General features: G+C 47.4%; 1 protein-coding gene across 4 annotated transcripts in view; it reads left to right on the forward strand.

Annotated features, from left to right (window-relative positions):
* LOC111146315 (RUN and SH3 domain containing 2) overlaps positions 1 to 24,318 on the forward strand; it is a 68,801-nt gene that overhangs the window by 43,729 nt on the left and 754 nt on the right. For 2 of the 4 annotated variants that reach the window (XM_022501818.1, XM_022501819.1), the window contains exons 2-11: positions 11,543 to 13,639; positions 18,939 to 19,565; positions 19,827 to 20,012; positions 20,182 to 20,322; positions 21,407 to 21,483; positions 21,690 to 21,864; positions 21,952 to 22,057; positions 22,753 to 22,799; positions 23,258 to 24,065; positions 24,160 to 24,297. In XM_022501818.1, the coding sequence (XP_022357526.1) occupies positions 11,611 to 13,639; positions 18,939 to 19,565; positions 19,827 to 20,012; positions 20,182 to 20,322; positions 21,407 to 21,483; positions 21,690 to 21,864; positions 21,952 to 22,057; positions 22,753 to 22,799; positions 23,258 to 24,065; positions 24,160 to 24,297 (4,334 nt within the window). In that variant the 5' untranslated portion in view covers positions 11,543 to 11,610. Of the gene's footprint in view, positions 1 to 2,461; positions 2,693 to 11,542; positions 13,640 to 18,938; positions 19,566 to 19,826; positions 20,013 to 20,181; positions 20,323 to 21,406; positions 21,484 to 21,689; positions 21,865 to 21,951; positions 22,058 to 22,752; positions 22,800 to 23,257; positions 24,066 to 24,159; positions 24,298 to 24,318 lie in introns of those variants that run through there. The other 2 variants (XM_022501820.1, XM_022501821.1) reach the window with 2 other exon arrangements.

A 24,318-nucleotide genomic window follows, 5' to 3' on the forward strand; every position in this document is an offset into this window, starting at 1 on the left:
AGTGGAGCCACCTTCATGAACGATCTTAGCCCGATCTTCCAGACCTTGCTGCAGCTTCTGCATCAGCACCTGGGGCCTCACCTCGCGCTTTGATGTTACAGAGACGGCTTCGTTCCTTAAACCTCAGGAAGCAACCCCTGCTAGCTTCCAGCTTTCTCCTGAAGCTTCCTCACCTCTCCCAGCCGTCAAAGAACTGAAGAGTTAGGGCCTTGCTCTCAGAGCAAGGGACTGTTGTGGCTGGTCTGATCTTGTATCCAGACCACTGAAACTTTATCCATAGCAACAATAAGTCTCTTGCTTTCTAATGATTCATATGAAAAGTGCTACGCATGCTATAGCAGAGTAGCACTTTTAATTTCCTTCCAGAACTTTCTTTTGCATTTACAACTTAGATAAGCATTTGGCACAGAGGCCTACCTTTTGGCCTATCTCAGCTTTCAAAATGCCTTCCTCACTAGCTTAATCATTTCTAGCTTTAATTTAAAGTAAGAGTTGTACAACTCTTCCTTTCACTTGAAAACCATGAAGCCATCTTAGGGTTTTTAATTGGCCTAATTCCAATATTGTATCTCAGGGAAGAGGGAGGCCCACAGGGAAGGGGAGATACAGGTGAGTAGCCAGTGAATAGAGCAGTCAGAACACATACAACATTTATGAAGTTCACTATCTTATATGGGTATGATTCATGGCACCCCAAAATAACTAACAATAGCTTTATATCAAGGATCACTGATCACAAGTCACCATAACAAATATAATAATAATGAAAAAGTTTGAAATATTGTGAGAATTCTAAAATATGACACAGAGACACAAATTGAGTAAATGATGTTAATGGCACCAAGAGCCTTGCTCCACAGAGTGTTGCCACAGACTTTCAATTTGTTTAAAAAAAAAAAAAAAGTAGTATTGAAAACATAGCAAAACAAAGTTCGGTAAAAGGAGGTATGCTTGTACAGTAACACCGTATCTGCCACTTTCAACTTCCCTGTGAGGATCACTAATGGTTAGTTTGAGGAAGCAGACTCCCTTTCTCCTTCTCTTCCTCACTGTTTCTGCTTTATAGGATCATGGTGCCATGGCCCCTCAAAAAGATCAGGGTTGGAGGTAGGTTTGGGGGTTCTCACCCACTTCTGTTCTCACTACAACTCTGTACCTCCCAGCATATCATCAGTGGGTCTCACAGGGAATAGAAGAAGCAATAAGGGAGATAAACTACATCTCTTCTGTATCCTGAGTGGTGGCTGCTGTGGTCCCGGCCAGTGGACACCAGGCTTCTTTCTAGGGACTTGAAATCCAAGGGCTTGGCTGTGGAATCCAGATACTGGTCAACACTGGGAGGAGACCTAGACAGGGCTAGTACTTGGGGGCCAAGCCCTGCTTGCGACTATCTCTGTGTTCAAGGGTGGCAGCAGGGAGTGGTGGCATGAAGTGGACAGTGTTGTTGCTTGCTATACAGTTGGCTCTGGCTGTGACTTCTCCACTGTTCACTGATCCCCTCAGAACTGCCCCAGAACCTGAGGAAGGTGGAGCTTACAAGAAGCGAAGGGCTCTGTAGGTCTACAGGTAGAACTGAGATTTTTCTGTGGCTGAGGGGAGACCACTCCCTTTCCTTAGCCTTCCTTTCCCTAGGAAAAGAAGCTTCCTGGCCCCTCACCCTGGCCAAATGAATTCTGCCTCATCACAGGCCCAGCTGGACCCCACTCGGCACATGTCCAAAAGCTAATGTAGGTGAAAGGGAAAGGTTCTATTCCGGCCACACTAATAGGCCCTCTGAAAATCCAGGGAACTGAATTGGACCCTTGTTAGGAAGGGGTCTGTTGCCAGCTTGGTCCTCAGTCTCACTACCACCCAGTGTATAGAAGAAGCCTGCCTATGGCCCAGTCTCCCTTTTTCTCTGAGACAGACCTCATTTCTCTGAAGAGGCACACCCTAAATTGCCTAGTGCTAAGTCCAGCTGGGATCCGCAAGGACTCTCCCTGCTGGTAGATTGATGACAGGTCCTTACAACCTCCCTTCAAGGTTCAGGAACCCCCTCTCAGGCTGGCTGCTCCACCCTGAGGCTAGTCTGGAATCTTAGTGAAAGGAAAAAGCTGGAAAACAAGGATTCATTCAGAGTGGGTTGAAGAGAGGAGGGAGAGGTTTCTGGCTAAGATCTAAAAGGAGGGGCATAAAGAAAGGAAGCTCTAAGCCTCTGCCCAGACTTTCCCTGAGACTCCTAAGGACAAGAGAGAAGCTAGGTAGGCCCTGCTCTCTCCCTAATTTTCTTAGCTGCCTTTAAAGTTCTCAGCCTTCCAGCACTGCCTGCCCTCTGTGGCTGACTCCTTTCCCTCCCCTCCCCCCTCCCTGGGCTAAAGGGCCCACAGGGACTGACAGGGAGGGAGGCTGAGTGGCTGTACTGTGGGCATGCCTGCTCCTTTCCCTTCCCCCTTCCCTTAGCAGCAACGTCACCGCAGCACCAGTGGCAGCGGCGGCAGCAGCAGTGAGGATCCTGGGGCTGGGATTGCGCAGGCTCCCTGCATTAGCAACGATGCCATTGTATTAGCAGAAATCAGATCTTAGGAAATCGGTTCAGTTCCCTCTCTGTGTGGTCCCGTGGAACAATGCCTCAGCTGGAACTGTCAAGGTAGAGCTTGGTTGGAGTGCAAAAGGAACAGAAGCCTCCCGGTACAGCTCAAGGCTCCTTACAGAGGTATGGCTCAGCGGAGCTGGGGGAGGGGCAGGGCAGAGACGCTAGGATAACCGATCAGCACATTTGGGCCCTGGTTTCTGAGGGTTGGCTTTGTCTTTCCGAAAGAGAGAGAGCGAGCGAGCGAGAAAGAGGGGGAGAGCATGAGAGCAAACATTAGCCGAGCTCATCCTTGCATATATTTGGGCTGTGGTGCAGAGGCTTGGGCTAATGCTGTTTTGTCAAGAAGCAGATACCCTCCTTTCTCTCTGGGCGTTTCTAATGAAGTACTATAGTGTGGGCCAGGGTGGAGGGGTTCAGATCTAAGAACAAAGGCTTAATGGGAGGAGACACCCCAAACCTATTATAAGTTTATGATGGAGAAAATGCAGGGATTTGAGCAGCTTTCAAGAGGAGGGGCTGGGAAACATCCAGCCCATTCCTTTTCCTCCATACAAAAACATACATACCTATGGACACATATCTTCTGGTACCATGGAAGCCACTAGGCTCTCGGTAAGGATGGAATAAGAAAGAATGTTGACCAAGAGGCTCCACAGTCTACTGGGGGCGCGCAGGGAGGTGGTCACTGTTATACTGAGGGCACCTGACTTGTTATAATCGGTCTTCTTATACAGACCTAGATTCCTAACAGGAAGGGACCTGACCATAAGCTGATACTCCCAAATGCACCCTCTACCTCTCCTCCCTCGGTCCTGCCACAGAGGGGACCCAGACAGGAAAAAGGCTATCCGTCCTACTGATGCTCCTCATGGGACCTAAGGTCAAGGTCAGATTTTTAGATATTAGCAACTGAGTACCACTGTCATCCCAGTCCTCCTTCAGAAGGCCAAAAAAAGAGGGAAGGCGTTCAGTGACTGGCAGAGAGATGCTGATGACCAAAAACAGAGGAAACCTTTCTTCTGGAGTGTAGAACATTTTCCTGCCCAGAGTTACCTTATTGCTGAGCAGGTAGAGTTCCTTAAATTCCCATTTCCATTCACCACCTTGGTAGATGATTCAAAAATATGCTAATAGGAGTCAGTAGTTCCACTTTGTGCAAATATGTGGTTGGGGAAGACACTGGGAAGTTGTGGGAGGTTGTTAGTTCCCAGGAAGCATCTAGGAATGTGAACTACAGAACAGGAAAAGGGGGCCTTGGGAACTATGAAGGGGGCAGGGAGATGAGGACCAGGAGCTGCAATAGAAGGTGAATTGAAGACTGTTTAGTAACACTCATATTACTGGGGCAGTAATATTGAAAGGGACAGTGGGTTTAGAGAATAGAGAAGTGGGTAAACACAAATTATGTAAGTGGAGGCTAGAGTGCAGGCCTATACAGGAAAGGTAAGAAGCAGCCTGGCAGGGTAAATGCCAAGAGGGTGTGGCCCTGATCATTTTCTTTGGGAGGGAGTTGTAGTGGAAAGAATTAAGAACTGGGCAGAATTGGGCAGACCTGAGTTTGTGTCCCATCTCAGCTGTGTAATTATGAGCAGACTACTTAACTCTTGCTATGCTTCAGTTTTCTCATGTGTAAAATGGAAGTGATCATGCCTACTTTAAAAGATTACAGTGGTGGGGCACCTGGGTGGCTAAGTTGACTAAGCATCTGACTCTTGATTTCTCCTCAGGTTATGATCTCAGGGTCATTGAGTCCCACATCGGGTTCTGTGCCCAGCGGGGAGTCTGAGATTCTCTCTCTCCCTCTGCCCCTCCCCACCCGTCCCTCTCCCCCTAAAATAAATAAATAAATCTTTAAAAAGTTATAGGGGAACTAGAGATGACATAATGTAAATCACCTGGCATGCAAGAGATCAATGAATGATCACTAATAAATAGTATTGTTACGATAGGCCAGGAGACACCAATTTGGGATGGGAGCCAGGAAAAGGGCTCTCATGGAAAGCTTACCCTGGTTCTAGAGAGCTAGACTTCCTCACTTGATGCTGGCTGAACCCACCACTATCTGTCTAGTAATCATAGCTAGAGGGCCCATCTTCTGAGAGCTTTCTTCCACTTTCTTCCTATTCTGGATTCTCTGTTCCTTCTGCATCTTCATCTTCCATGTCTCTCCACTTAATCAGGGTACAGAATGAGTCTGGAATTAGCTCTTCTACCCCATTGTTTTCTCTTTTACTTTATTAGAGCTCATGGGCCGCAGTATTAAACTTGTATTATTATAGAACAAGTTATTCCCAAGAAAGAAGAAGTCTAAGAGGTATGTGCTCTGTGGTGTTTGAAATAAAGTCACATGTACAGTATACTCTCATTACATTCTTAACTGATCAAAAGGTAAGATTCCTGAGTCCTGTCTTAATCTGTCATTTATTCATTGAGTGATCTTGGACAAGTCCTTTTGTTTTTGGATTGTTGCTTTCCTCATTTTTTAAAATGAAAGTGACTCTGCCTACTTTGGTGAGTTGTTGTGAGGATCAGTGAGACAACAATTTGTGGGCTGGGGGGGAGGGGGCAGAGGCATGAGTACAAAATCACATAGGATGTCTGCAGAACTTCACCTTAGTTGGCTGAGCTAGAGTTGTCTGTGAAGGAACTCTTGGCAGGCATTTCCCTTGGTTGTGTGAAGATCAGGGAGGAATAAGACCTTCTCTAAGATACAAAAATATAAAATGAATCCACCAGTGATGTAGTTTTATAGTTAAAATAGGATTCAACACAACCTAAATATAAAAACTAAAATTAGGGGCGCCTGGGTGGCTCAGTGGGTTAAGCCGCTGCCTTCGGCTCAGGTCATGATCCCAGGTCCTGGGTTCAAGCCCCACATCGGGCTTTCTGCTCAGCAGGGAGCCTGCTTCCTCCTCTCTCTCTGCCTGCCTCTCTGCCTACTTGTGATTTCTCTCTGTCAAATAAATAAATAAAATCTTAAAAAAAAAAAAAAAAAAAAAAAAAAAAACTAAAATTATACAGCTTTCAGGGGGGAAAAAAAGGAAAAATTTTCTTCATGATCTTGGGATAGGCAAAGACATTTTAGATAGGACATGAAGAGCTTTAACCATAAAAGAAAAAAAAGATAAATGTGATTTTATATAATTAAAAACTTCCCATTAATTGAAAAACAACATTAAGAAAACAAATGGGCAAGACAGGCTAAGAGAAAATATTCTCAAGATATGTCTGATGGGGATGCCTGGGCGGCTCATTCCTTAGGCATCTCCCTTGGCTCAGGTCATGATCCTAGGATCCTGCGATCAAGTCCCACATCAGGTCCCTGCTGGCAGGAAGCCTGCTTGTTCCTCTCCCACTCCCCCTGCTTATGTTCCCTCTTTCACTGTCTCTGTCAAATAAATACATAAAATCTTAATAAAAAAAAAAAGACCTATCTGACAAAGGAAATTTTAAAACTCCTACAACTCAATTATAAAAAGATAAACAAGTCACGTTTATGAGTCCACAAATAACCAAGCATTTACCACATTCCGAGCACTATGTATAGGTTCTCAGGACATGGAGTTGACTATATTCCAGTTTCTGACCTCAGGAAATGAACTCTAGTTTGGGGGACAGATACATAAAACAACATTGTAATACAGCTCTCTGTATCCTCCAGCCAAACGTTCTTCATCATCTTCTGTATCCATTTATTCTCTCTCCCTGGTTTAGAGGATCAGGCTTCTAGACTCTATGTCATTATGTTTTCCCATTTTGAAGCATGTATGACTCAGTAATAGTTTTGTGAATCAAATCAAAAGTTCTTATGTGTGTATATTTTATTTGTGAATGCTACTTGAAAATAGTGCTGGGGGCGGGAGGTGGTTGCTATTCATTGAAGATCAAATGATGGCTGTAGCCCATAGGTTTTCCTGAAAGTACTCCTATCCGTACAAGACAGTTTTCTATGCTCCTTTTAGTCCAGGCGTCATATGATAGCCTAGACTTTGGGGAAACTTAATACTCTATGTAAGGGGAAGCTGCCCTCTCTAAGCCCTGAACCCACCGTATCTGTGTTGTTTAAAGAAAACAAAATGAGGCATCTAGGGGGCTCGGTTGGTTAAGCATCTGACTCTTGATTTCAGCTCAGGTCATGATCTCGGGGTTGTAAGATCAAGTACCACGTCAGGTTCCGTGCTGGGTGTGGAGCCTGCTTGAGAGTCTCTCCCACACCTCTCCCCCCAAATCTAAAAGAGAGAGAGAAAACAAAACTGTTTAAGTTATGTACATAATAGATATTTATTATATACAAATTAGAAAATACAGATGACTAGGGTTTCTGAAGGGATGGTGGGTAGGGGGTTGAGGAAGTGGATGATGGGCATTAAAGAGGGCATATGATGTAATAAGCACTGGGTGTTATATGCTGATGAATCACCGAACTCTACCTTTGAAACTAATAATACACTATATGTTAATTAACTGAATTTAAATAAAATTTTAAAAAGAAAATATAGATGAAACAGTAAAATTAAAAATAATCCGAAATCACTCAATAGAGATAAGCACTATTAATATTTTGTTGTATATGCCTTCAAATTTTCTCTCATGCATATTGATATGGTCTGAATATTTGTGTCCCCTAAAATTCATATGTTGAATCCTAACCCTCAAAGGTAGTGGTAGTAGGAGGTAGGACCTTGGGAGGTGATTAGCTCATGAGGACAAAGCACTCATGAGTGGGATTAGTGCTCTTACAAAACAGGCTCCAGAGAGCTCCCTTTTCCCTTACACAATACAAGGATACAGCTAGAAGGTACCAGCTATGAACAAGGAAGAGGGCAGAATGCACCCATTCTGGCACCTTGATCCTGGACTTCCCAGGCTCTAAGACTGTGAGAAATAAATTTCTCTGTTTATAAGCCACATAGTCTGAGATGTTTTGTCATAGCAGCCTGAACAGACTAACACACGTAATAGACATGTATTTATTTACAAAAATGGTGTCATACGCTACATGCTGTTTGTAATCTGCAGTTTTACTTAACATTTTATGAACATTTTCCCAAGTCAGTAATCATATTAACACATTATTTTAATGATACTCTGCTCTGTACTTTTTTGTGGATTGTTATTACTGGAATTTTAGGTTGTTTGCAACTTTCTGTTATCCTTGTAGCATATATATTTGAACCCAAGTTTTCTTGGTGAAGGAAGAAAAGAGATGGGGAATAGTGAAGGGAAAATTATCTCATGTACTTCATAGCTAAATTTCCTAAAAATCCTCTTTATTCCTCTCAACAAAATCCCATATTTGAAGGCAGCTTTCTTTCTTTTGTCTTTCTCAGTTTGTCTCTGCAATTGCCTAATCCCCTCCATTGCTCAACACCCATTCCCTTCCTCATCTCCCCTTTCCTCTTCTCATAAATCCTAATATTTTTTTCTATTTTTAAAAAAGGTTTTAAATAAAAGCTTTGTTAAGGTATAATTTACATGCCATAAAAATCTATAGATTTGATTTTACTGACAGACTTTCATAATTACCACCACTGTCTGATTTCAGAACATTTTCATCACCCCCAGAAAGTACTTCCGTACCCATTAGAAGTCACTCCCCGTTCCCCAGTCCCTGGCAACCACTAATCTATTTTCTTTTTCCCTCGATTTGCCTATTCTGGACATTTCATATAAATGGAATCATACAACACCATACAAAGAAGCCTTTTATGACTGGCTTCTTTCACTTATCTTTTTGAGGTTCATTCAGATTGTAGCATTGATCACTACCTGATTCCTTTTATTGCTAAATAATATTCTATTGCATGTATATATCAAATTTTTTAAAAAGATTTTATTTATTTATTTGACAGAGAGAGACACAGCGAGAGAGGGAGCTCAAGCCGGGGGAGTGAGAGAGGAAGAAGCAGGCTTCCCACTGAGCAGGGAGCGATGAGGGGCTTAATCCCAGAACCCTAGGATCAAGCCCTGAGCCGAAGGCAGACGCTTAATGGCTGAGCCATCCAGGCGCCCCTATATCAAATTATTTTTTAACATCAGGGGTTTTTTTGCAGCTTTATCTATCTATCTACACTGGGGCTCCTGGCTGGCTTAGTTGGTAGAGTGCACAACTCTTGATCTCAGGATTGTTGGTTCTATCCCCACTTTGGGTCAAGAGATTACTTAAAAATAGAATCTTAAAAAAAAAAAAAGAAAAGAAAAGAAGAGAAACCAAATTTAAAAAATAAAGTACGTAAGCTCTACACCCAGTGTGGGGCTTGAAGTCTAGACCCTGAGATCAAGAATCACATGTTACCAACTGAGCAAGCCAGGTGCCTCTGTATCACATTATGTTTATCCATTCATCTATTAATGGATAATTGCTTGCTACAACTTTTTTGGCTACTGTGAATGCTGCTATGAATATTAATATACAAACTTTTGTGTGAACATGTGTTTTCCTTTCTCTTGGATATATACATAGGAGTAGAATTGCTGGGTCATGTGGTAACTCTATGTTTAACATTTTAAGGAACTGTCAGACTGATTTTCCAAAGTGGCTGTACCATTTTACAATGCCTCAAACAAGGTTGAGTTTCCAATATCTCCGCATCCTCACCAACATTTATTACTATCTTTTATCTTAGACATCGTGGTGGAGATGAAGTGGTATCTATATGGTTTTCATTTCTATAATGACTAATGATGTTGAGCATCTTTCCATGTGTTTATTGGCCATTTGTAAGTTTTCTATGGAGAAATGTCTATTGAAGTTCTTTGTCCAGTTTTTAATTGGGTTATATGTCTTTTTATATTGTTGAGTTATAAGAGTTCTTCATATATTTTGATCAGTAATCTCTTTGCAAATATTTTCTCCCATTTTGTGGATTGTCTTTTCTTAATGGTATACTCTGAAGCATGAAGGTTTTAAATTTTATGAAGTCCACCTTATCTATCATATCTGAGAAACCATCACCCAATCCAAGATAACAAATATTATTTCCATGTTTTCTTGTAGAACTCAAACCTCATAGCTCAGTTTAACCTCTCTGGTTTCTACTTTTCTCCATATGAACTCGTTACGCCCAATCAACTCCCAAAAGGTTGGAAGTCCAACAAAGAAGTCTTCCTCTCAGAAAGTAAAGGTGGGGGGTGGCGGGGAGAAAGGATCAACACTCGCTTTTTAATATTGATGTAATTTAATTTATAAATTTTTAAACTGTATTCCTCACATACGTATTGATCAGCCACTTGAATTTTTTCATTTATGTGTTGCCTGTTCATGTCCTTGAGCATGTGTGACTTACCCAGATCTTTTCTATACTCCACATGAAGAGCAGTGATCCTGTAATCTAAATGAGTTAAATTTTTAAAAATTGATGTTAAGCATTCAACTAAATGACGGAAAACTTAGGCATTGAGGAATTTAGATTCATAGTGGGTGGAAGAAAAATGACAGGAATAAAAAAGGAAAGAAGAGAAATGAATGAATTTCTAATTTCTAATTTCAAAAATTAGATAGGAGGAGTCTGAGCAAGCGACGACTGTTAGGACTTGAACTTGGTAGCACAGGAGACTAGAATTTGAGGAAGCCATTTGGCCACAGTCCAGCCAGCAGACCAGAGAGAGAATCTCCGAATGGGCTGTGTGTGCTTAGGACCAGGAGACTTTGAACAGGAGAGAACTTTACCTTAGCCTGTTAGAGGAAAAAGTGGGAAGAGAATACTTTCTAGGGGACCCTGATAGTGAAAGTTCTGGACTGAAACTGGGCAGAATTTGGGCACTTCAGAAGATCTGTATCCTGAGCCGGACAAGAGTATATTATGCCTATGATGTTTGCTAGGCCTTCTGTGTGCCTGAGTGATACAAAAGTGATAGAAATAGACACCCATCCCCTCAGTGAGGAGGTTGGCATCACCCGTACTTGTAGTCACTCTGATGCCCAACTCGGTCTCTGTATTCAAGAAGCTCCAGGACAGGGGTGCATGGCTGGCTCAGTCAGTGGAGCATGTGACTCCTGATCTCAGGGTTGTGAGTGCCAGCCCCACATTCACTGCAGAGATTACTTAAAAATAAAATCTTGAGGGGTGCATGGGTGGCTCAGTCATTAAGTGTCTACCTTCAGCTCCAGTCATGATCCCAGGGCCTTGGGATGGAGCCCCATGTCAGGATCCCTGCTCATCGGGAGGCCTGCTTCTCCCTCTCCCGCTCCCCACTGCTTGTGTTCCTCTCTCACTGTGTCTCTGTCAAATAAATAAATTAAATCTTTAAAAAAATAAAGTAAAATAAAGTCTTGAAAAAGGAAAATAAGTAGAAGCTCCAGGACAGTAGGAGGGAGAGTGAGGATCACTAGCCCACAGCCAACAGAGAGGGACAAGCATTCTGGAGCTCAAAGGAGAAAATGAAGTGACATGGGGGCAAACCATACAGATTTAAAAACAGTTTTCTTGCAAAATTAATAGCTTATTGCCATGAGTACATGATGTAGTTCATATTCATGATTTTACCCCTGTCTGAGAGCTGGCAAACTGTAGCTGGGTCTATGGCATCTCTCTGTCCCCCTCAGTGCCGAGCACCCTTTCAGCATCCTAGATGATTTTTCTAAGTTAGGTACTATTCATACTTTTTTTTGTAGTTGGGACTTATCATCATCGTTTACTGCTAAGAACATGTCCTTGAAAGAAAAGGAGAAATTACTGTTCTTGAGATCCCCAGACCTTCATAGGTGGCATGAAAAGGGGTTTGCCCTTTGTCACGGGTGGATACATGGCTGATGAGGAATGGAGCAGGCACTCAGGAGCTGGACCTGTGCCATGTGGAAAGTCCAGCAGGGTGGCCTTACCCTGTCGGGCTGTGCTCTCAAGCTCCATCTTGACTCTGAGTCTTTTCTCCTCTTGGGCTCTTCTCCATCTGAAAATGCTATGGGGAAGGGCATGTCCCTGACTTCCAGGGAGGTGACATTAGGTTCCCTTTCTTTCCCTCTCTCTCCAGGTGCCAAGCTCTCCTGATGAAATGTGTTCTGCCCCACTGGGCTCCGGGGGCAGTGTCTGGTGCTGTTGATGCCCTTGTTCGAAATTTCCAGAATGGATAGTCCCCCAAAGCTGGCTGGAGAGACCCTCATCGTCCACCACATCCCCCTGGTGCACTGTCAGGTCCCAGACAGGCAGTGCTGTGGAGGGGCAAATGGAAGTAGTGGGAGCTCCAGATCCAATCCTTTCTGCCCCCCTGACCTGGGCATCACCCAGCCTGATCAAGACCTAGGACAAGCTGACTCACTGCTATACAACAGTCTGCACTCTGCTGCGGGGGGATCCACACGGCCTGCAGACAGCACGAAGAGTAGGGTTCGGGATGGCAGAGGCCCTGGGGCCCCTAAACGGCACAATCCTTTCCTGCTGCAGGAGGGTGCGGCTGAGCCAGGACTTAGTGATTTGTATGACGACAGCATTGGTGATAGTGCCACCCAGCAGTCCTTCCACCTGCATAGGGCTGGTCAGCCCACCTTCCATCTGTCCCCTTTCCAGCTGCCACCACATGGCCCCAGAGCGGGCAGGCCATGGGGGGCAACGCGTAGTCGGGCTGGAGTAGTGGAGGGGCAGGAACAGGAGCCAGTGGCCACCTTGGAGAGCCAGCACTGCAGCCCTAGCTACTGCTGCCGGCCAGATCTAGAAGCAGAGACCATGGAGCTGGACGAGTGTGGGGGACCTGGGGGGAGTGGCAGTGGGGGTGGAGCCAGTGATACCTCTGGCTTTTCCTTCGATCAGGAATGGAAGCTCAGTTCAGATGAGTCCCCAAGGAACCCAGGATGCTCAGGCTTGGGGCCTCAGCACTGCCGCTGCAGTAGCACCTCCAGTCAGTCCGAGGCTGCTGACCAGTCCATGGGCTACGTGAGTGACTCCTCCTGCAACAGCTCAGACGGTGTGCTGGTCACCTTCAGCACCCTCTACAACAAGATGCATGGCAACTCCCGTGCCAATCTCAACTCCGCCCCACAGTCTTGCAGCAACTCTTCTTTCTGTAGCCACTCAGACCCTGGCGCCTTCTACCTGGACCTGCAGCCCTCCCCAGCCGAGTCGAAGATGTCTTATGAGTCCCACCACCCTGACAGCGGAGGAAGAGAAGGGAGCTATGGCTGTCCTCTTGCCTCATCTCCTGAGCTCGATGCCAACTGCAACTCCTACCGCCCACACTGTGAGCCCTGCCCAGGTGTGGCTGACCTCACAGCTTGCTTCCAGAGCCAGGCCCGTCTTGTTGTGGCCACCCAGAATTACTATAAACTTGTCACCTGTGACCTCTCCTCCCAGTCATCCCCAAGCCCAGCTGGCTCTTCCATCACTAGCTGCTCTGAAGAACACACCAAGATAAGCCCTGCACCAGGCCCTGGCCCAGACCCTGGCCCTAGCCAGCCCTCTGAGTATTACCTATTCCAGAGGCCAGAAGTCCAGACAGAGGAACAAGGAGTGGTGGGTTCCTCGGTGGAAGCAGCAGCTCCTGTGGGCCCCGGTGTGATCGAGGGGCAAGTGTATACTAACACTTCACCCCCTAACCTTAGCACTGGACGCCAGCGCTCTCGGAGCTGTGATCGCAGCCTCGTGCGCAGCCCTCCTGTCCGCCTGGGCTCACTGGAACGCATGTTGAGTTGCCCAGTGCGCCTGAGTGAGGGTCCCGCGGCCCTCGCTGGGCCTGGCTCCCCACCTCGGCGAGTCACCTCCTTTGCTGAGCTCGCCAAGGGCCGGAAGAAAGCTGCAGGCTCTGGCTCCCCGCCACTTCGAGTGAGCATTGGGGACTCCTCCCAGGAGTTCTCACCCATCCCAGAAGCCGAACAAGATAGGGTGGGCCCACTGGACGAGGGCACTCGCTGTAGCCACAGCCTACCACCCATGCCCTCAGGGCCCGGCATGGACATAATTGGCCCAGAGCCCTGGTCCACCCAGGTCTGTCAGGGCCCCCAGTCCAGTGAGATGCCACCTGCTAGCCTCAGAGCTGCTGGGCAAGGCCCCCTGGCCCAGCTGATGGATCCAGGGCTTGCTCTCTCAGGGAGCCCAGCCAACAGCCATACCCAGAAGGATGCAAGAGCTAGAGCTGACGGTAAGGAACCTAGAGGCTGGAGAATACCAGGATATATATGCATGGCCTCCTCAGTGATAGGGCCCTAGCAACCACCCTGTCCATAACCACTAAAGGTTCCTCAGCCTAGATCCATCATCTTTCCAGTCCAGGTCATGTCCTACAGTTGTAATGGAGGGAAGGATAAAAAATAACACTGAAATGTCAGAGATTGATATATTGGGAAAGGAAGTATGCAGAAGATTGTGATAGTAAGCCTCGATGACTGGAAAGATGATGGTACATGGATAGGGACCACAGACACTGATGTAAAAGTGGATTTCCTGGAAAAAGGAGAAAGTCTCAAGTTCAGTTTGGGACATTTAGGAATTTGCAGTGCCTAAGAGATATGTCCCATAGGCAAAGCACACTGGGTGTCAGTGAGGTTCGTTCTTTGGCCAGTGATTGTTGCTGCTCTTCAAAGAGCCTGAATCCAGACACTTGACCTTTAAGCACCCTGGGCCTGTTCTTTTCCTATTTATTTTATTACATTTAAATAATTGTTTTATAAATGCTCTGTGTTACATGTTGGTGTTAGAGAGATGTGAGGGACAGTCTCTAGCCTCAAGGAATTCTGACTATGGATGAAAACAGAAAAGGTAACATAATTAATACACAGAGATGGGGTGAGGCGCACACCTGGGTGGCTTAGTTGGTTAAGCAGCCGACTCTTGATGTCAGCTCAGGTCTCAATTTCAGGATCGTGAGTTCAAGCCCTGTGTTGGAGCCTACTTAAGAACAAAAACCAGGGCGCCTGGGTGGCTCAGTGGGTTAAGCCGCTGCCTTCGGCTCAGGTCATGATCCCAGGGTCCTGGGATCGAGTCCCGCATCGGGCTCTCTGCTCAGCAGGGAGCCTGCTTCCTCCTGTCTCTCTGCCTGCCTCTCTGCCTGCTTGTGATCTCTCTCTGTCAAATAAATAAATAAAATCTTTAAAAAAAAAAAAAGAAGAAGAACAAAAACCAGAGATGAAGGTGTACAGTCCTGGTCTATGAGAGGCATCTCTAGACAGACTAAAATGTCAGGGAAAGACTGCTAACAGAATTTATATTTAAAACCAGTCTAGAAAGAGGATGAGGAATAGGCTTTGTAGAGACTTGTGCGAAGAATATTCTGGGTTCATACAGTTGTCTGTGTAAAACCACAAAGGTGAAGAATAACTTGATGCTTACAAAAACTGTAAGTAATTTGGTATAGCCAAATAATTTGGTAGGGTGTGGAGGGAACTATTGAAGGATTTTAATCAGGGAAGTGGCATTTTAGTTGTTTTTAATAGCTTAATGGGATGTTCTTTGCATTTTAGAAAGATCACTGGTTGTTCGGGTGAAAGGTGGATTGGAAAGGATGCCCTGGGGGTCAGGAGACCACCAAGATCAAAATCATCAGAATAATAGAGGTAGCTGAAGCTTCGAGTAGATGAGAGCCCCCAGGGAGAATGTGTGGAGTTGTAAAGGGAACAACGACAGAGAGCCCTGAGGATATAATGATTTAAGGGTGAGCAGAGCAACACTCAGATTCTGAGAAGAATTAGGAAAATCAGGGGAGAGTAAAGCCACAGGCACTAGAGGAGGTGAAAGTTTCAAAAAAAGAGTTGGGTTCAACAAAGTTTTGAAGAGAAATTGCTAACATTAAGGCTGAAGAATCCCGAAAACAACATTTGAGAGTAGTGAGGGGGGAAGCAGATCTCAGAGGGTTTGGAAGGAGAGATAAAGCAGGGAAAGGGAGATGAAGGGGCATGTGCTATGCTGTGGGCTCGGGTCAGGTCCTTTGGCTTCTCGAAGGGAGTGGGTTAAAGAACCATTAATGGTATAATCTCTGCTGTTGGGGAGATGATAGCCTGAGAAGACTTCACATTCCTAAAAAGACACCGAGGAGCTGCTTTTGGGATGGAGGATGAAAGGGGAAGCCCCAAGGAGGAGGGGTTCTGAAACAGCAGAGATTGGCCAGAGTCTCACTCCCTTCTTAGACTTCACTACCTGGTGGGTACCACTCGGCCCAGGGGATGCTGTGGCTGGCATTCTGAAGGCAAGAACAGTCCTGGTCAGAGATGGGAGAGGCATTTTAAAGTGTTGTGTGTGTTTTTTTTTTAAATTATTGGATAAGACTTTTCATATAGAGATGCTGTTCTGTAGCATAAGTCTCCAGTGACCTCCTATAGGGCTCCTCTCTCAATTCTGTTTGGTTTTTTTTAAAATTAAAGAGTGAATGACAATTCAATGAATTCATGAATGACAAAAGAAGGCTGAGATCTCTTTGACATCCTGAGCAGCAGAGTCAAGATTCAAAAAGATCTTACCAAATCTGGAAAGAACAAAACAAAAAAGCAGGGGCTAATGTGAAGTTTGATAGGTAAGCTGGACTTGACTTGTGATATTTAATTGATTGCACATTCAGAATGAGTCAGCAGTTTGGAAGGGCTTCCACACAGTTCAAATGACTGTCTTCATCGATAGACTCCAGAAGGGAGAAGCTGATAGTCCTCTACTCCTCTGAACCAGTTAGCGCTCACCTACAAGTTCTGGGTACTCCATTTTAAGAAGGAACTGAAGGACTGTGGTTGTGTCACCTACAGAACAGCAAACTTGGGTGAATGTGGTCTCTGATTTTCTCAAGGGCTGTCCCACAGAAAAGTGAGAAACCTTAGTCTCTATATTCCCTGGGGACAAAACTGAGACGCACTCCCCAGGTCAGACCCCTCCTTCTTCCCTTATCTCATTCCTCTGCCTCAAACCCTATCCTGGGGATTTGGGGAGGATTTTTTTTTTTTTTTAAAGAGTAGAAATAAACAGTCTAATTCAAACATACTTTATATAGCAGGCATAATAAAGCTACTGTTGGGAAGGCCTAATCTGAAAGCCAGGGTCAGTTCAGCCTTGAAATTTGATATTTAAATAAATGGAAAGGAAGGAGGCATTCCCAACAGGAAAGGGTGTGTACTTAAAGATGGGAATGGGGTGGGAAGAGCCATGTCTATGGCAGGTGTGTGAGTTTGAGTGGAGCAATCTAATTGGTGGCAAGTGTGGATACCTATTTGAGAAGATTAGACTTCATTCTGTGGGCAGTAGGGCCACAGGGGATAAAACTGGTATTTTATGAAGAAATCTGATTTATGTAAGATCTGGTTGCAGCAAGACTAGCCTGAACCAAGGGTGACCGTGGGGATTCATTGATTTAACAAATATTTATTCAGTACCTACTATATACTGGGCTCTAGTCTAGGCACTGGGATACATCAATGAACAACTCAAAAACCCTGCTTTTTTGGAGTCCTTATGAGGAGTAATAGATAATAAACAAATAAGATAATTTCTAATAGGGATAAAATGCTGAAAAGAAAATAGAACAGGATAATGAGACAGAGTGTGACTTCCCAGAGGGACTGGGGTGGTCACCACTGAGGTGGTGATATTTGAACTGATGCCTGAATGATGAGATGATTTCGTGTAGAACCAGCAGGTACAAAAGACCTTGAGATGTTAATTAACTTGGCATGTTTAAGGGCAGAAGGAAGTGGGCCTGGAGCATAGTAATAAGCAAGGGAGAATGACAAAGGTTGTTCTCTAAGCACAGATTGGAGATGACAGGAGGGTATATTTTGAATATATACCCTGGGAGTGATTCTAAACCCCTCCCTGTTGGGGTTGTGATCACTATCCCCTTAAGAATCAATGAAGTAAATAAATGGGAAAAAATGAGGGATACCATTTCCTGTGTAGTGCAATGTGATAAAGAGAACATTAGCACCTAAGTCAGACTCCGGCTTAGGCAGAATTCTAGCTCTGGCACTTCCTAGTTGTGTAACCTTGGACAAATGACTTAATCTCTCTAAATTTCCAATACCCTGAGCTGTCAGGTAAGGATATTAATTCCTGTCTCATAGATTTGTTGAGCCAGAGTTGTCTAGTGAGCCACACCCAGGGTTTCTGGCTTCGTGGAAGCTTGTAGCACCACCTTGTGTCAATTCAGATGTTTACATTGCGTGCAGTGTTTTATTAGAAGCACAACTCACACCCAGACAGGCTGTGCAGTATCCTGGCATTTTGTGTTTAGTTCTGAGCCCTGTGTGTTGAGAGACGCTGACCTGAAGACTGGCTGAAAGAACAGGAGAGGACCAGTGTTGGGGACCGCAGCTCTGTGTAGAGGGAGCAAATGTGGATCCTGAGGCTCCAGTGCCAGGATCATGAAAGAGTGGGAATGGGGTGGATGGAGGGGACAGGAGGCTGATTCCAGCTGCAAATGAAGAAATGTTATGGTTAGATTTGCTTAAAAATGAAATGAGCCACCTTTAGTGGAGACTGGTGATGAGCAAAAGCTTGAAGTAAATAACATCTTACCTTGAATATCTGTGATCCTTATTCCCAACTCTTTAGGCTTAGAAACAAGGAAATGGTAGTTCTGCCCTTGACAGAAATGGAAGTCATGAGGGGAAAGGTGATAGATGAACTTCTTTAAAATAGCAAAATTTTGATGGGGAGGGGGGCAGATGGAGAGTCTTTTTCTTTTTAAGATTTTATTCATTTTAGAGTGAGCGAGGCAGGGGAGGGGCAGAGAAAGAAGGAGAGAGTGAGAGAGAATCTCCAGCAGACTCCCCACTGAGAGCAGAGCCCAACATGGGGCTTGATCTCACTACCCATGAGATCATGACTCATGAGATCATGACCTGAGCCGAAACCAAGAGTCAGAGGCTTAACCAGCTGTGCCACCCAGGCACCCCAGAGGGAGAGAAAGAATCTTAAGTAGGCTCCAAGCCCAACACAGAGCCTGAGATCATAACCTGAGCCGAAATCAAGAGTGAGATGCTTAACTGACTGAGCCACCCAGACACGCTTAAAATAGTACCTTTTAAGTGAAAGCAGAATCCTCAAGCAGAATAATCCAAAGATTAAGGGGAAGGTGGGGGCTAAAGCTATGGGTTCAGGAGTCTTCTGTATGAATGTCTGAACTTGAACAATGCAGGGGAGAAAGTGTAAAGGGAGATCTAAGAATGGAGCCTTAAGATACACCCACACTTGAAGTCAAGAAAATGAAAAAGGTGTGACTAGTCAAGAGTACAGGAGAGTTCAGCATCGTAAAAACAATAGAAAAAGTTTTACAAAAGATGGGAGGAGCACTGTCACATTCCCAAACTTGGATTGCCCTTACCCCGCATTCAATTCCTACAGCCCGGGTCCTGCCCATCTCTTCCCCTCTCCCCTGTGAGCATTATCTGTCTGCTTCTTTGCTTCCTCCCCTGGGGGTCCTAGGGTCTGTCTCTCTGATTCTTCCTTCATCACTGTTGCCACAGGGGGTGGTGCGGACAGCCGACCAGTCCTTCGCTACAGCAAGGAGCAGAGGCCAACCACGCTGCCCATCCAGCCCTTCGTGTTCCAGCACCACTTCCCAAAGCAGTTGGCCAAGGCCCGTGCCCTCCATAGCCTTTCCCAGCTCTACGGCCTCTCTGGCTGCAGCCGTGCACAGCAGCCTGCCCCACTGGCTGCCCCCACTGCTCAAGTCCCAGCCTTAGCTCCCTCAGGGGAGTCACAGGCACCTGCCAACAGAGGTGCCAGGAAAGCTGGGCCTGAGCCAGAAACCTCACGCCCATCACCCCTGGGTAGCTACTCCCCCATCCGCAGTGCTGGCCCCTTTGGGCCCAGCACCGACTCTTCTGCTTCCACCTCGTGCTCCCCTCCAGAGCAGGCCACAGCCACAGAAAGCCCACCCCCATGGAGCCGCTCCTGTCCTCCTGTTGCCCGGCCTGCCACCTCCCAGCAGCCACAGAAGGAGGATCAGAAGCTACTGACCTTGGCTGAGTACCGTCTCCATGGAACAGGAAGCTTGCCTCCTCTGGGCTCCTGGAGATCTAGCCTCAGTCGAGCAGAAAGCCTAGCCCGGGGAGGTGGTGAGGGCAGCATGGCCTCCAGGCCCAATAACGGTATGAGCTTTACCCTCCACCGCAAGCATTTCTGCCCCCCCCACCCCGCCGCCGCCACCACCTCCCCTGCCACCTTTGAATGCTTTCTTATTCTCCGACCTGGGGTCAGGGGCTAACATGTTTACATCTCCTTCCCCAGCTTCTATGAATAATATCCAAGCACTCCCAGCCCTCATTTTATATGGCTACACTGGGTGGATGTGAATTGTTGTCTCCTGCTAACTCTTGCCCGTCTCTTCCGCTCATCTGTTCTGCTTTCAGCCAACCACCTATCCCCTCAAGCACTCAAGTGGCGGGAATACAGGAGGAAGAATCCACTAGGGCCACCTGGATTGTCAGGGAGCCTAGACCGAAGGCCACAGGATGCTCGGCTGGCCCGAAGGAACCCCATCTTTGAGTTCCCTGGCTCCTTCAGTGCTGCTGGCCATCTGAACTGCCGGCTGAATGGTGTGTGGGCCAGATCCCCAGGATGCCCAGGGCAGGCTCTAATGCAGCTGGACAGGGCTGGGGAAGAGGGCAGTCCCACAGGAACATGTCCCAGAGAGTATGAGGCACTGAACTGAGCTGCGACTCTTGGAAGGAAGTTGCTTGAGATTGAGTTTTCTCTTCTTTCCAGGTCAAATAGTGAAGCCATTACCACTGACCTGCCCTGACTTCCAAGATCCCTTTTCCTTGACTGAGAAGCCTCCAGCTGAGTTTTGTCTGTCCCCAGATGGCAACTCAGAGGCCATTTCCATTGACCTGCTTCAGAAAAAAGGTGAATATGACCCCCAGGTCAAGCCAGGAATTCTGTTGTCAGTACCTTTTTGTGCCTATTGCCCTACTGTCTAGTCCTCCAGAATATTTCCCTATTTAGATAGGGAAAGTGCTAGAAAGGAATCAGCACAGGAACTGGGACAAGAGGCAGAAGTCTGTGCATTGTGTAAGGCGAGTGTGCATGAGTGCACAAGGATCATTTATCAGATGCTTAAGAATCAGGCTTCGGTCTCTTACCTCAGGGAGCTAAGGAGAGTGAGGGAGATCGCTGTGTCATAAATGGCCATGAGCTCTAATGGGAGTATAAGTACTACAGGGCCTAACAGCTTGGGTAGGCATGATGGTAACATCTACTAAGATACTCAGCAAATAAGGGACCACTGGACTAAGAGAGAGCTGTTTCAGTGAGATGATGGGGAAAGAAATGAGCATAATTGTGGGCTGAAGGGAAGCCTGTGGGAAGGGAGAAGGATGAAGCTTAAGTCCCCTGTAGAGGCAGAGTGGGGAGTTCAAAGCTGGGAAAAGGGAAGAACCTTGAGCAAGATAGAGATTGAGGGGGGCAGGAAGGAAGATAGACAGAACGTAGTTATGTCTTTTGAATGGACCGTGAAGTTGAATTGATGACCAGTGGCCTCTATTCTCTTGGTAAAGTCAAACCAAGAGGTTGAGAAGAGGGTAAAAACTTGGCAATGTGAGAGCATAGCAGACACACCAAAAGGCAGTGTGTCAAAGAGGTGCCCTTGTCGGTCACTCTTGTGAGTGGCCCTGGACTTTCTCCAACAGCCACTAGCCTGGTTTCTCATAGCGAAGAAGATGGATAGTTAGTTTGATCCAGGACTGGAGTAAGAGGGTCTTGAAGATGCAATCACTGGGATGGGCCCACTGGCAGTGAAAACAGTACAAGGCTTGAGAACTGGGCAAAAACAGGAAGGGGCCGGGGCCTGGTCCTCAGTAAGACTGAGACCCATGTGCAGGGACAGAGAGAGAGAGTGGATGCCCCTCTCTCTCTCTACTGAGGGCTCAGTTTCAGCTGAGTTGCCGAGGGACTTGCTTAGGAACCCGTAACATGGAGGTCTCACTTGCAGGGCTGGTGAAGGCGGTTAACACTGCCGTGGACCTCATCGTGGCCCATTTTGGCACAAGCCGGGATCCTGGGGTGAAGGTAGGCAAAAAACTGGCAAGCTGAGCTCTACCCTGCTGACCTTCACCCATTCTATGCTGCCACCTTCTGCTCTCCTGCACCTAGAAACCAGAATCGGGTACTTTGGGCTGGGGAGCACAAGAGAAGCACGCTGAGGCCTAAGAGAGTCAGAGAAGACCAAGGTCGGGCTTCATACGATTCCCTCTTCTTCTCTACTACATCCACAGGCAAAGCTGGGGAACAGTTCTGTGAGCCCCAATGTGGGCCACCTGGTTCTGAAGTACTTGTGCCCTGCAGTCCAGGCTGTGCTGGAGGATGGGCTCAAGGCCTTCGTGCTAGATGTCATCATTGGGCAACGCAAGAACATGCCGTGGAGTGTGGTTGAGGCTTCCACACAGCTAGGTAAGTGCTGGGTGGCAAGATGACCCCAGGTGAAGATTCAGATTCAGGAGACTGGGCATGTGACTGCTAACTCTGGCTTCCCCTCAGGCCCGTCCACCAAGGTCCTACATGGCCTCTACAACAAGGTCAGCCAGTTCCCAGAACTCACCAGTCACACCATGCGTTTCAACGCCTTCATTCTCGGCCTGCTGAAGTGAGTGTGGGGCAGCAAGAGCGGCAAACCACAGCCGTCACCCCTGGGCTCTGCCGCGTCTGTGGAACCAACTCCCTAGACTGAGAGAGGCAAGGGAATTTGCAGGCTCTGTGGCCAGGGCCCAGGCTCACTTTCTCCCCATCTAGCTTCAGCCTCTCTCAGTGTGTCCCTGGTTTCCCACCATACCCATAGCCCTCTGGCATTGCTCACCAACATGGTCTTTTGCTTTTATAAATTCATAATCTGGCTTATTTGGAAATTAATGTGGTTCTCTGGATATTGTAAACCTTGATCCACCCATTTCCAGCACTACTTCCAAATCCTGCCTGACCATAAGATCCCCTTGAGATCCACATTACAGTATCCTTGCTTCTCAAGTATGAGCCCAGGTCATCCCCTTTGGGATGTGTACCCTGTACTCTCAGTAGCTGCCCTGACTTCTGGGGCCCTAGGCAAGCCACATCCATTCTAGAGGGATGTCATTGACTTGTGAATCACATGTTCACCCCCCCTCCCAACATCCCCCACTGACTTTCCAGAACTATTTTACATGAAATGAACTAGGTAACATTCCTGCCATAGAAGGGAGGTGTTCACCTATGCCTCTGCCCTATGTTTGACCCCCTGTCTGTCTCCTTTGTACCTTATCATCTGGCTGTCTTCACAAAGATTCAACTCTGCCTATTTTCCTACAGCATCCGGTCCCTGGAGTTCTGGTTTAATCACCTCTATAACCATGAAGGTAATGCCCGGAACACTACTCTCTCTTGCAAACTCAATATAGGCCAGATCTCAGAGGCTCAGAAGAGGGAGACATGGCTCTTTACAGATGATGGAGGTGGGGAGGGAGACCACCCAAGCGATCATCTTCAGAGCCTGGACTTCCAGCCCAGTCTCTCCCCAGCTTCTACTTGTGTTAGAGCCTTGGAGTCAGCAGGATACTCAGAAAATCTGGAGGTCAGGGTAGCCAGGAACCCCCACACCTCTCCTGTGAACTTGAGGCCGCCACTTAGGGTTGTAGAGGTCACGACCTGCACCAACTTCAGATGGCCTCTTTTGCGCTGGTGTCCACCAAAGCCACAGTGCCTAGCCTGTGCAGCAGTATGCAGCAGCTCTGCCAGGGCCGCTTCTTGGAGGCACCACCCCGCCAGGCCAGGCTCTCCTTCTCTGTGGGGCTCAGGCTCTCTCTTGCTCCCCTAGATATCATCCAGACCCACTACCAACCATGGGGCTTCCTGAGTGCAGCGCATACCGTGTGCCCCGGCCTCTTCGAGGAACTGCTGCTGCTACTGCAGCCCCTGGCCCTGCTGCCCTTCAGCCTCGACTTGCTATTCCAGCACCGGCTCCTGCAAAGTGGGCAGCAGCAGCGGCAACACAAGGAGCTGCTGCGGGTGTCCCAGGATCTGCTGCTGTCCGCGCACTCGACATTGCAGTTGGCCCGGGCCAGGGGCCAGGAGGGGCCTGGAGACATGGACAGGGCAGTCCATGGGGAGCGGGTGAAGGGTGTGGGTGCCCCTGAAGGTGGAGAAGATGAGGAGGAAGAGGAGACAGAAGAGGTGGCAGAGGCAGCTGGGGGCTCAGGGCGTGGCAGGTGGGCCCGAGGCGGGCAGGCTGGCTGGTGGTACCAGCTCATGCAGAGTTCCCAGGTCTACATAGATGGCTCAGCTGAGGGCTCTAGGTTCCCCCGTGGTGGCAGCAATAACAGCAGTGAGAAAAAGAAAGGGGCCGGAGGCGGAGGACCACCCCCCCGAGAGGGAGTAGTTGAGGGGGCAGAGGCCTGCCCTGCTCCTGAGGAGACCCTTGGCCGGGACAGGGGCTGGCCCTTCTGGATGGGAAGCCCCCCCGATTCTGTGCTGGCTGAGCTGAGGCGTAGCCGGGAGAGGGAGGGGTCCACTGTCCCCCCAGCAGAAAATGAGGAAGGAGCCTCAGAGCCTTCACCTGGGGGCATCAAGTGGGGACATCTCTTTGGCTCCCGAAAGGCTCAGCGGGAGACCCGGCCCACAAACAGGTGAGAGGCAACCCAAGGTGTAGATGGAGGAATTTGGGGAGCCTATCTAAGCCAAAGCACAGATAGAGCCAGAGCCCTGGTTGCTCTCCCCTAGGCTACCGTCTGACTGGCTGAGCCTGGACAAGTCCATGTTCCAACTAGTGGCACAGACAGTGGGTGCCCGCCGAGAGCCAGAGCCCAAGGAGAGCCTGCAGGAGCCACACTCCCCAGTCTTGCCCTCCAAGCCTCCATGGTAAGCCCTGGAAGATAGGAT

The sequence above is a fragment of the Enhydra lutris genome, unplaced genomic scaffold (assembly GCF_002288905.1).
Source record: "Enhydra lutris kenyoni isolate GAN:26980312 unplaced genomic scaffold, ASM228890v2 scaffoldscaffold13, whole genome shotgun sequence".
NCBI classification, from domain to species: Eukaryota; Metazoa; Chordata; class Mammalia; order Carnivora; family Mustelidae; genus Enhydra; species Enhydra lutris.